The sequence below is a fragment of the Hevea brasiliensis genome, chromosome 18, assembly GCF_030052815.1.
Source record: "Hevea brasiliensis isolate MT/VB/25A 57/8 chromosome 18, ASM3005281v1, whole genome shotgun sequence".
Classification (NCBI taxonomy): domain Eukaryota; kingdom Viridiplantae; phylum Streptophyta; class Magnoliopsida; order Malpighiales; family Euphorbiaceae; genus Hevea; species Hevea brasiliensis.
The window spans coordinates 48,773,849-48,784,563 of NC_079510.1; the positions used below are offsets into that span (position 1 = coordinate 48,773,849).

The 10,715-nt window shown below is 31.7% G+C and overlaps 2 protein-coding genes across 2 annotated transcripts; both read right to left on the reverse strand.

Moving 5' to 3' along the window:
• Positions 1-3,689: 3,689 nt before the first annotated feature.
• On the reverse strand, positions 3,690-4,806 carry LOC131175908 (receptor-like protein 53). The gene is made up of 2 exons (XM_058140601.1): positions 4,519-4,806; positions 3,690-3,887 (listed from the first exon to the last, which is right to left on the reverse strand). Exons 1-2 carry the CDS (start codon positions 4,804-4,806, stop codon positions 3,690-3,692), a joined length of 486 nt encoding a protein of 161 aa, XP_057996584.1.
• Positions 4,807-7,081: 2,275 nt separating this feature from the next.
• Positions 7,082-10,425, reverse strand: LOC110633279 (uncharacterized). Its single transcript, XM_021781796.2, has 8 exons — positions 10,155-10,425; positions 8,930-8,967; positions 8,646-8,726; positions 8,464-8,550; positions 8,344-8,378; positions 8,038-8,123; positions 7,443-7,508; positions 7,082-7,359 (listed from the first exon to the last, which is right to left on the reverse strand). The coding sequence occupies exons 1-8, from the start codon at positions 10,219-10,221 to the stop codon at positions 7,325-7,327; spliced, it is 495 nt and encodes a 164-aa protein (XP_021637488.1). The 5' UTR covers positions 10,222-10,425; the 3' UTR covers positions 7,082-7,324.
• Positions 10,426-10,715: the final 290 nt, after the last annotated feature.

Sequence of the window (10,715 nt, forward strand, 5' to 3'; positions counted from 1 at the left end):
AAACGGACATGGGGAAATGGCATTTTAAAAAATATAGGAAACACAAACATGGGAGAAATGTGTAAATATAAAAAATATAGGGGTATATTTATAAATATATATATCATGAAAGATATTCAATAATAAATAAAGTCCAAATCAACATTCAAATTCAACTATAAAGATACATATTTAGAAGTTTTATACTTATAAAAAATAAATATTAATTACAACACATTCAAATGTTAAAAAAGAAATTATAATGAAATTTATGACATTTCCTCAACTTCACTGTCTTTCTCCTTCTCCATGCTTGTAGTTGCATTTTCATCAAATAAAACAGACTCTAACTCTGGTTCATCCAATGAAAGGTTAGCAAATTCAAGAACTCCCACATCTTCCATACTCCCAAATTGATCACCACCAACATTCCACAATTTTGTTTTCTCATCATAATATTAGGAGGAGTTTCTCGAAAGAAGACGAATATTATTATGGATAAAAACCAAGTCCTCTGCATGTTTTGGAGTTAATTTATTACTTCTACATGAATGAATGAAGGAATAAATACTCTAATTTCTTTCACAACAAGAGGAGAAAGTAGGTTGTCCAAGCACTTTAAAAGCCAACCTTTAAAGTAAAGGTGCATTAGAACCAAAATATGCCCATCATTTTCTAGGATCTGTAACATACATACTTCCAATAAAATCAGGATCAGTAAAATGACCACTTTTCAAAGAAAAATTTGCAAATTCATCATTTTCTCTAATTGGCTCATCTTCATTAGAAAAAATCCTCCTAAAGCATTTAATTCTTTCAGTTGATACTTCTCCATCCATATGAGGAGGCACTCTACTTCTCCCTCTTGAAGCCATTTTTCACTATAAAATCTTAAAAAATAAGAAAATAAATTCAGAAAATAATAAAAAAATTATAACAAAAAGATGAGTATGTAAGTTAGAAATTTACCTTGGATTTAATGAATGAGCCAAACAATGAAGGGGAGTGTTGCTCTTTGCCCAACGATCAACAAGAATTCAATGAACCACATAATAGAAAGGAGAAAATCCATCTGCTTGCTTTCCTTCATGATAAAAAATAACTTACTTCACCTTTTCAATCATAGAATCCCACAACTCATAAACCAAATGAATGCATGGTTTGTCTGTGTCACAAACTCTGATCATGTCATAAATGGGCCCAGTAAAAGTAATGATGTAATCAACCTTTTCCCACCAATCCTCATCTACCACTTTATCACGAACAAATCTAGCTTTGCCTTAGTCATCTTCTCGGTATTGTGCCCATTAATCACTCATAACCATTGCTTCTAAAGCACGCCTAATAAGTTTAAATCTTTTAAGAATCACAACAATAAAAGAAAAATGAGTGCTAGCAACTGAAAGCAATTTCAAAGGGCTAACCCAATTATAAATTGCAAGACTCATGGAATGATTCATTATAAAATTCTTGATTTGCAAAGCATCCCCATGGATTTTAGTGATCCAGTAACACACATCATAAGTTTCTTGATTAGTTTCCAAATTTTTTGCTGCACATATATTCTTCAAAGCAAGATTAAGAGTGTGCATAACACAAGGAGTCCAATAAATATGTGGAAATATTCCTTCAATGATTTCTCCAGCACCTTTACAATTAGAAGCATTATCAGTAATGACTTGTACCACTTTTGGATGACCCACCTCATCAATTACTTCTTTTAGCAAATTAGCAATAAATTGCTTATCTTTCACTTCACCAGAACAATCTACATATTTGATAAACATGGGGCCAGACTCAGAAACAACCATAAAATTAATCAAAGGCCTCCTCTGGGGATCGCTCCATCCATCACTCACAATACTAACACCCTTTTTCTAACCAAGTGCTTTTAATTGGTTCAAGCAACCTCTCTCCATTTGCTTTTTCTTGTTGAAGTAATGTGTTTCTCAATTTGTTATAACCAGGCGGCACATAACCACCCAAAGTATGATTAGCAGCAAAAGAATAAGAACTCACATAATAAGGATTTCTAGCAAAATTAAAAGGTAGACCCCCAATGTAGAACATTTTAGCAATCTCTGCATCTAATTGAGCTCTAGTTTGCAAGTCAAAAGCTCTATCAAGAGGAGAATCATTAACTCTTCTTTTCTTCAAAGCTGCTGAAATACTTGGTTCAGTTATATTCAATGAAGGAACATAAGTTATACTAATAGGCAAAGAAACTCGCCTAGATTGTGAATTGATAATTTTGTTTGTTGCCTCATCCTCTTGTTTCCTCATTTCATAAATACTATCATTCATCACTTTTTTACACACACCAATCCATTCCAGTGATTTTCAATAAATGAGCCCTCACTCTAGTATAAATCCCTTGCTTTTCTTATCCTCAAAAATTGCATATCCATTTACAATTACCCCCTCCTTCTCCAGTTTTCTCAAGTTTAGTTATATATCTCCACAAATGATTAAATTCTTCCTCCCTAGTTTTTGAAGAAGTGGCACTAGTGCTATTTGCTTGGGTAGAATTAGAGTTCGAAGAATCCATTCAAATATTGTCCTATCAAAATGACAAAAAGAAAATGCAATTTTATATAATTTACAAATTATTTAAACAAATTATATACTAAGGATTAAAGTACAATGCAAATTATATATTAAAATATTAAAGAATTAAATAATAGAATTGAATAAATTGACTATAAAAATTATTATGAAAAATTTTAATATATAATATAACGATACATTAAAACAAATTATATTAAACACATTATATATAAATTATTACAAAAATATAAAATATATTAATATAAAATACAAATTTTGAATGTTGGAATTTTTTTTATTTATCATTAATTAGAATTTAAACTTGAAATTTTATAATTTTAAAAATAACTTTAAAAATATATTTACATTTGTCCTTAATTTCCTTCAAAATGTTGATTGTAAAAATAGGGCAAATCTTGAAAATTTTTAGTGAATTTGGGAGAAATTTTTTTTTTATCTTTCTTTTTTTAAAAAAAAATATTTATGATAACTCATCAAATTTGGTTTGAGAAAAATCTAATTATGGAATATACATTTAGAGAAAAAAAAATTGATATTAAATATGATAAATTTATGATTAATTAATGAAATAAAATTGTAATTAATTAATGAAAATTGCTTAATAAAATTATTTCACAAAGAAATTAGAAAAGGAAAATAATAAATTAATGATAAAGAAAATAATAAATTAAATAATAATAAATTAATCAAATCCCAATATAAACCTAATACTGCACAGGAACCAGAAAAGAGGAAAGGCCATCGTTACCTGTCGTTCCTCCCTTCTTCTTCTTCTTTTTCTGTTGATAAGGATGGAGAGGGCATATCAGAGAGTGAATATGGCATATCAGAGAGAAAGGATGTTGCGCTTGCGATCCTTACCTGCGAACTGCGATGCTGCCGTTGAAGGTCTGATACTCCATTTCTTTTTCTTTTTCTTTTTTTTCCTTTTCTGTTGATCTTGATGGTGAATGTTGTGAAGTGATCGATTTTGACCTATCCATTTTCCTTTTTTTTTTTTTTTAATTTTCGGCCGAAAACGCATTTTCGATTTTCAATATTTTTAGAAACAGCCTGGAAAAGTTTCCCAGCCGTGTCAGGTCGTTTCCTCATCGGAAACGTATCCGACACTGGGAAACGTGACCCAGTGCCATTTCCGTGCTTCACAGTTGAAAACCATACAACCATTGAGGCATGATTTTACTGGTAAAATCAATTTCACCCAGAACAAGATTTCTAAGAGCAGTCAAGTTCTTGAGGCCAATGGGAATTGGACCCCCAAAATTATAATTTTGCAGTGTAAGAGAAACAAGACCATTAAGGGTAAACAACCAATTTGGTAATGGAGAATCCAGGTTATTCTAAGAAAGATCAAGGCTTCTGAGAGAAGTCAAGCTCGAAAAACCACTTGGAATTGGACCTTAGTTATTGTACTAAAAATTAGGAGAAATTAAGATAAAAATAGTGTTTGATATAAATGAATTCTATAAAAATTCATATAATTCATTTGTAAATCTAAAATTTTAGTGTTTAATTTAAATAAAAATTCATTTAAAATTTTTAATAATTAATTTCATTGAATTTATTATAATTAAATCAAATTCCATTAAAATTTCAAGTAATAAAATTATTCTTTTATTATATTTTATTTTATTTTATTTATTTCAAATATAAAATTCATTTCATTTGTTTAAGATAAAATACATCAAATTCATTGGCAAATGAATTCTATGCAAATGAAATGAATTTTGTCATGGGTCAAAGAATCTATATATTAAGACAAAGAATCCATATGGGCAGAGTCCCAAAATTATGGCTTGAAATTTCAAGGATTTTAAGGGATGCAAAACTGACGGTGGACCGAGGAGAAGGAGACCACAATGAGAAGCGTAACTCTTAACAAAGAAAGGAACTTCTTTATTGTCAGCAACCAGTCGGATGCTGCACTTAGGTTCACCCTTCTTAAATCTAGGTGCACAAGCGATGGCAGACGAGAAAGCCAATTAAGATTGCCGACATAAGTTCAGATTTATCATCCAAATCTACATATGGACCTCGCACCCTGAGGTGGCGCAAACGGGTAAGATTTCCAAGTTGGCAAGGGATTAATCCGTCAAATCCTGCTTCAGAAAGATTAAGATATGTCAAACTCACCAGAGAGTCTATGGAGCTGGGAATTGGAATCCCTCCAAAGTCATTGTAGCTCAAATCCAAGTCACTCAGATGCTTCAAATTGAGAAACAAAGCGCTTATGTTGCCTACAACTCTGATCTTCCGCATGCGTCACCCTCTGCTCGGTTATCGGGGTGGAGCACTTCGACACGACCAGTTAACTTATCGCAGACAAATCCAGTCCACGAGCAACAATCCTCTTCAGAAGCAGCCCAAGATGATAAGCGGTTTGAAGGATCCTTAAGATCTCGCTTAAAACGAAGAAGAGCTTAGCAATTAGGCGTCAGGGAAAAAAGCATGGGAAACGGATTTTTGTTCAATTTTCTGCTTAACGATGCATATTGCATAATATACAACCAATAAAAAATGATAAAACTTGTAACACTCTGATTTTTTTTATATAATAAATTTTTTATATATATAAATATTGATATAATTTCAATATGTGTATTTGATAAAAAAAAAGTTTATTTCAAAATAAGATGATTGACTAATAAGTTGATCTAGTTTATAATTAATAAATTATATTATGTAATATTAAGTTGTGCTTAATCTTATTATTATTATTCTTATTATTTAGTTATTTTAATATAATTTATTAAGGAGTTTATTATAAAGCACTAATAATACTTTAATACAATTTTGATCGTAGATTTGGTAAAAGTATTTTAATGAAATATATCTATTTAAAAGTTAAAAGTATTATAAAAATAATAATAATAATAATAATTTTTTTTATATATAAAAAACATATATACATGAAAAGACACCACCTGCTCACTTGGGCAGTAGATTATGTTTTTTATAGGCTACGGATAGATATTATAATTGTTGTTGTAATCCTAAGACCTTATATTATTGCTTTTGATTGAGTTGCAGGGAGTTAGGTCTAGTTATAAGGGAGATTCTATTGAAATTTTAATAAGACTTTAGGATTTATTTTAATTTCATAATTTAAATTAATTAGTTAATTTTCTCAATTTTTTAATAAAGGTGATTAGTGCCAGCTATTTTTTCCTTTCAGCCAGACCAGCTGCAGTTAAGTCGACCAGTTTGTGAGTTAGATATTGATTATTTTTGTAATTTAAATATTATTTTTATTTTTGCATGTCTATGCATTTTATAAATATATTTACATATGTAGTTAAGTAAATTATGAGCATTTTTATTGTTGCATATTTATTTGTTGATAATTATTTGTGTTTGTCGTCCTGAGGATAATTTGAAACTTTGTATGTATTATATATGGCATATGATGATTATGAATTGGATGGGTAGTCGCGATTTGAGCTAGTCTCACTGGAACCAGTTTTTATAGATATGAAAAGTCAGAGCGAGACACGACTTTGAGTTGATCTTGCTTGCCCCCGCATTTAGATTTAATCGAAATTCAGCTTGAGTTGAGCTCGCTAACAGAATTTGGATTAAGAGAGCTGTATAGGGGATCAGCTCTCATATTTATGAATTCATGTGATACAGTGAATGCATGAGTGGCTCCAAACTATATTTTTATGTGAATAAGGGATGTATTGTCTGTTATTTGTGATGGATGTGTATTTCATAATAGGATTGTACTAGTTTTAGATAGTTATAAAAATTACATCTATAATCAATATTTAAACTCTTTGAATCGAACGCTCATTCCTGTTTAAATATTTTTCCTAGGTTACAGAAAAAGCAAGTTTATTATTCGAATCTATTTGTATTTTCCTTTGTAAGTTGTGATGCTTCTTAGTTTAATAATTTTTATTATGTCTAATTATTTGTTTATTTATTTAATTATTTATTTAATTACTAAAATTCTGCTATGACACTAGTTTATGAATATATTGTATTAATTAATGAAGAATTTATGATATTAAATGATTTGTACATATTGTGTATAGAATTGAGCTAGACTCTGAATTTCTAATAGTTAAGAATTAAGTTAATCTCCAAATAAATATATAATAATTTATTTTAACTTGTTTTGCACGTTGAGCCTTGAATTTTTTGGGTTGGTTATGGATTTGAGAGCAATAAAACTTATTGCAGATTTTAGAGGCGTTATATTGACTCAAATCTTAATATCGATCTGGCCCGTAAAATCAGATAGTGACAAAACTTGTATGTCGTGGCCGCATCTGGCGGGCTTGACACTGCTCGGTCTCATGGAAATTTCTTCTATTCTGTAAATTTCAGAAGACTTGACTAAGAAGATGAAGTTGATTAGAGAAGTGAAGAACTTGACGTTACACCTTCTTTCCTTTGTTTTCCCCTTTACTCAATTTGCACAAGTCTTAATGCATGAAAGTAACTAAAAATGTGGAAATGTCAAATTGATTCCTTGATTTATATTAAATAATCAATCTAGCCGCTAAATTTTGATTAAAATCAAACGAAATCTTCAAAGTTGTGATTTTAATTAATTTGTGTACTTCAAAAGATAAAGATTCTAAAAACGACAGAAAATCTATTTGCTTTCAAGACAAAAACATAATCAATCTATAATGCAAGTTTCGCAGAATGACTAAAGGGGCAACAATTATAAACCAGCTACCACGTTCTCTACTATCATGAAGGGCACCAACTGCCAAATTCTCTATTATGGGGCACCGCTCGTTTGGAATGACATTTTTCCGGAAAATCATTTGCGTGCTTCAGCCTTCTTCTGCTCTTTTGCTGAAAAATAGAACATTTGTCAATTTGGAGACATCACATATGGGGAAGGCACAAAATAGTTTGTAAGGATCTGTGAACATTACCAGCCTTTTCTTCTTCTCGCTTTCTAGCAGCTTCTGCCCTTTGCTGACGTATGAGACTCAATCGCTCTGTATGAGAAATAATGAAAGTTAGGAAATTGGAGTAAAAGAGAGGCATGATACCCTTCGCTCTCTCTCTCTCTCTCTCTCTCTCTCAAAACACACTCACTGAGCTAGCAGAGAATGTAAAGAAATTGATAAAAATTGGAGAATTAATAAAGATAAAATGTCAATATTGGTTGATACTTATTAGGTGTAAGAATGTGAAAACAAATACAACACTTCCCAAGCATGCTAACCATCACATCTTCCTGAAAGTTGCTTTTACCTTGATGTGTTAGTTTTACCCAGAATAATTTCCTTCAATTTTCACAGACAAGCCATCAAGGTGAAAAAGATGTTTATATAGGCATACATAGAACAATAATGTAAACTGTCACAGGTGGATCTCATGGGACGCTAAAATGTCAAGAGATATATTGTCCATCAAACCAAGTCTATTTCATAGCTTAACCGCATTCAACATGATTATAGTCAAAATTATCTCTAGGAGGAAAAAAAGGGAAAACACACAACACAATAAAATGCAAATACATGCCTAAGTCTTTTCTGGCTTGTTCTGTTTTTCCTTGTTCTTGCAGCCTCATGTATCGCTCATGAGCTCTTTGTTTCTCTAACTCTTCCCTGCCAGCAATAAACACAAGTTGGAAGTCAAAAAAAATTTCTTCAGGTAGATAATTAATAATTATTAGGTTTGAATCCCAGTTTCAGGATACCAATCCTTCCAGCAAAGATATGAAAATTGGGTACTGTTAATAGTTCATTCCATATACAATTATGCATTCTCTCTTTGGTAGACAATAAGCAGTCCCCACAAGGGGACAAGCAATGAGCCTTTACCAACCTTTCACGCCTTGAAAGCTCTGTTGTTTTCCCAATCTGCAAAAGACCAATGACAGAATTACTTCCCAATGAAACATAATGATCAGAAAAATACAGAAGAAACAACTTATTTGAAACTTACATCAATGTCTCTAGCTTTCACATTCTTTGGCTTTGCCATATTAGGATTTTCGATCTGAATAATACCTTGAGTTCCCTTCCGCTTTTGCTAACAAATTACAGAAAGTAACAAAATTGATTTTCAAATGGATGAGTCATTCCTGCAAACCAATCCAAATTATATCCAAAAAAATGTTTACTAACATCAGGTTCATCATCAGATTCTTCTTCAGACTCCTCCCCAGATTCTTCTTCAGGTTGATCCTCTTCGTATTCAGCTTCTTGCTAAGAATAAGAAAGATTGCTTACATGTAAACACAGATAATGAATTTGGCAAAGATGAATTCGATAAGCAAAATAAACTCAGACAAATAGTTAAACTAAACGTTTGAACTCCTACATGGTATTGCAGGCAAAGAGACTGTTTGTGTGCGTGTGTGTGTGTGTGTGAGAGAGAGAGAGAGAGAGAGAGAGAGAGAGAGAGAGACCTTTTTAAATGTACGAGGACGCGAAGAAGTGCCAGCAACTGCAATCACACATCACCAAGGAAAAGTTCACTCAGTCCTTGCTAAGTGACCTCTATATTCTCAGAGTTCAGGTGAATTTGAAAATAAATTAAAACGAAAAATCATCTAATAACGAAAAATCATCTAATAAAAATGATTATATAGATTAGCTCAAACTCAATAAATACATTCAAACTTAACCTTTTTTTCCTTACTTTAGTGAATACCCTTTGAGCTTTTAGGTCACACTTAGGTCACGTTTGGTAGAGCGCAATGTAATGCAATGTAATTAATTATGTGATGTAATCAAAGTTATAATGTATTGTATTGTCATTATATTTCTAAATTTGGTTCTAAAATAAAAATATAAGTAGTGTAATATAATAATAATTTTGATTTTAATATTTAATTTATTTATAGTGTTAATGATAAGTGATAGTGGTTGGATAGTTGAACAGTAATAGTGGCTAAGCGATGGTGGCGGTGACAATAGCTATGGTTAGGTGGTGGTGGTGATGGTGGCGGCGGCAAGGTGTGATAGTAGTGGTATTAGTAACTAGGTAGAGGTGATAGCTGTGGTGGTGGTAGCAGGGGTAGTAATGTTGACAATAAATGAAAAAAAAAAATCAAAAACAAGTAAATGTAATGATTTTTAAGCAATGCAATCAAATGCGCAATATAATCACGAGATTATATCGTACCAAATATGGCCTTATTTCACAATAAAGCTAGACATACTTCTTTTTCATACAACAAAACCAAAACTTTTATGCAGTGAAAGTTAAATGTTGGAAGCTCTATTACAAATTGTAGCCCCACTGAGTAAATATATTTCTACTGTTTTCTGCCTTTCATCAAAACTAATATCTATTAGCCTATTACCCGACGGAAAACGTTTTACAGCCAGAATCACGGTTCCACATATCATCTCAAGGGAAAAGGCGTCCACAACTAAGACTAGAAGCAAAATTACCAGGTGTTAACTATCAATTTTCCTAATCACAACACGATATATTGTATTGTAGTTAAACGAAAAATCATTCACATACTAAAGAAAACCCCAGTCCTCTAGTACAAGTTGTTGAATTCCGAATCCAACTTGAATTTTAACAACCTTGAACTAGCATCAGAATTTTAGTCCCTTCCACTCTTATGTATTTTCTAAGGGAAAAAAAAAGGAGAAGAGAGAAGTTTCCCGGGGGCTTACGCATCTCTTCAGGAGTGGAGAAGTGGCGCTGACCAGTGGGCTTGCCCTTGAACTTTCCTCTTCCCATCGGAGAAACTAACAGAGCTATAAATCAAAGATTGAATTGGTTGTTTCACTACGATGAGAAGTTGATCTGATCAAGAAGCAGCTTCTGTTTCTATAAAACAGAACTTCGGGTTTTCCCTGAGGATGATTTTGTATCGAATCCAAAAACCCTAGTCCTAGTGGAGAATGGACGTGGACCAGCGCGTGGTGGAGCGGAGAATGATCCTCTGCAACGACGTGCAGCGAGAGAAATCAAAATGAGGGCCTACACGTGTCCGTTTTTATTACCGGTCGCAATTAACAAGGTTTGAGTGTGATTGCTGTTGACACATAACAAGTTGACTTGTTTTGTTTCGTTTTATAATAACTATGATAAATATAAAATTCACAATTTTAACATTTTACTTATTATTCATTATTATAATTTTTATAATATTTTGAGACTATAGAACGATTAAATTTAACGAAATAAAAAATTTTAATTATTTTTTCAAGAACATTTAAAAAATAATTTAA

Excerpts from the sequence above, each read along its gene's own strand:
- LOC131175908 (XM_058140601.1), bottom strand. The coding sequence starts at position 4,806 with ATGCGGAAGATCAGAGTTGTAGGCAACATAAGCGCTTTGTTTCTCAAT. Across the intron at positions 3,888-4,518 it reads CAATCTTAATTGGCTTTCTC|AATAACCTGGATTCTCCATT; the intron begins GTCTGCCATCGC and ends GATCTTTCTTAG.
- LOC110633279 (XM_021781796.2), bottom strand. The coding sequence starts at position 10,221 with ATGGGAAGAGGAAAGTTCAAGGGCAAGCCCACTGGTCAGCGCCACTTC. Across the intron at positions 8,379-8,463 it reads TGAAAGCTAGAGACATTGAT|ATTGGGAAAACAACAGAGCT; the intron begins GTAAGTTTCAAA and ends GGTCTTTTGCAG. Across the intron at positions 7,360-7,442 it reads GCGAGAAGAAGAAAAGGCTG|CAAAAGAGCAGAAGAAGGCT; the intron begins GTAATGTTCACA and ends TCTATTTTTCAG.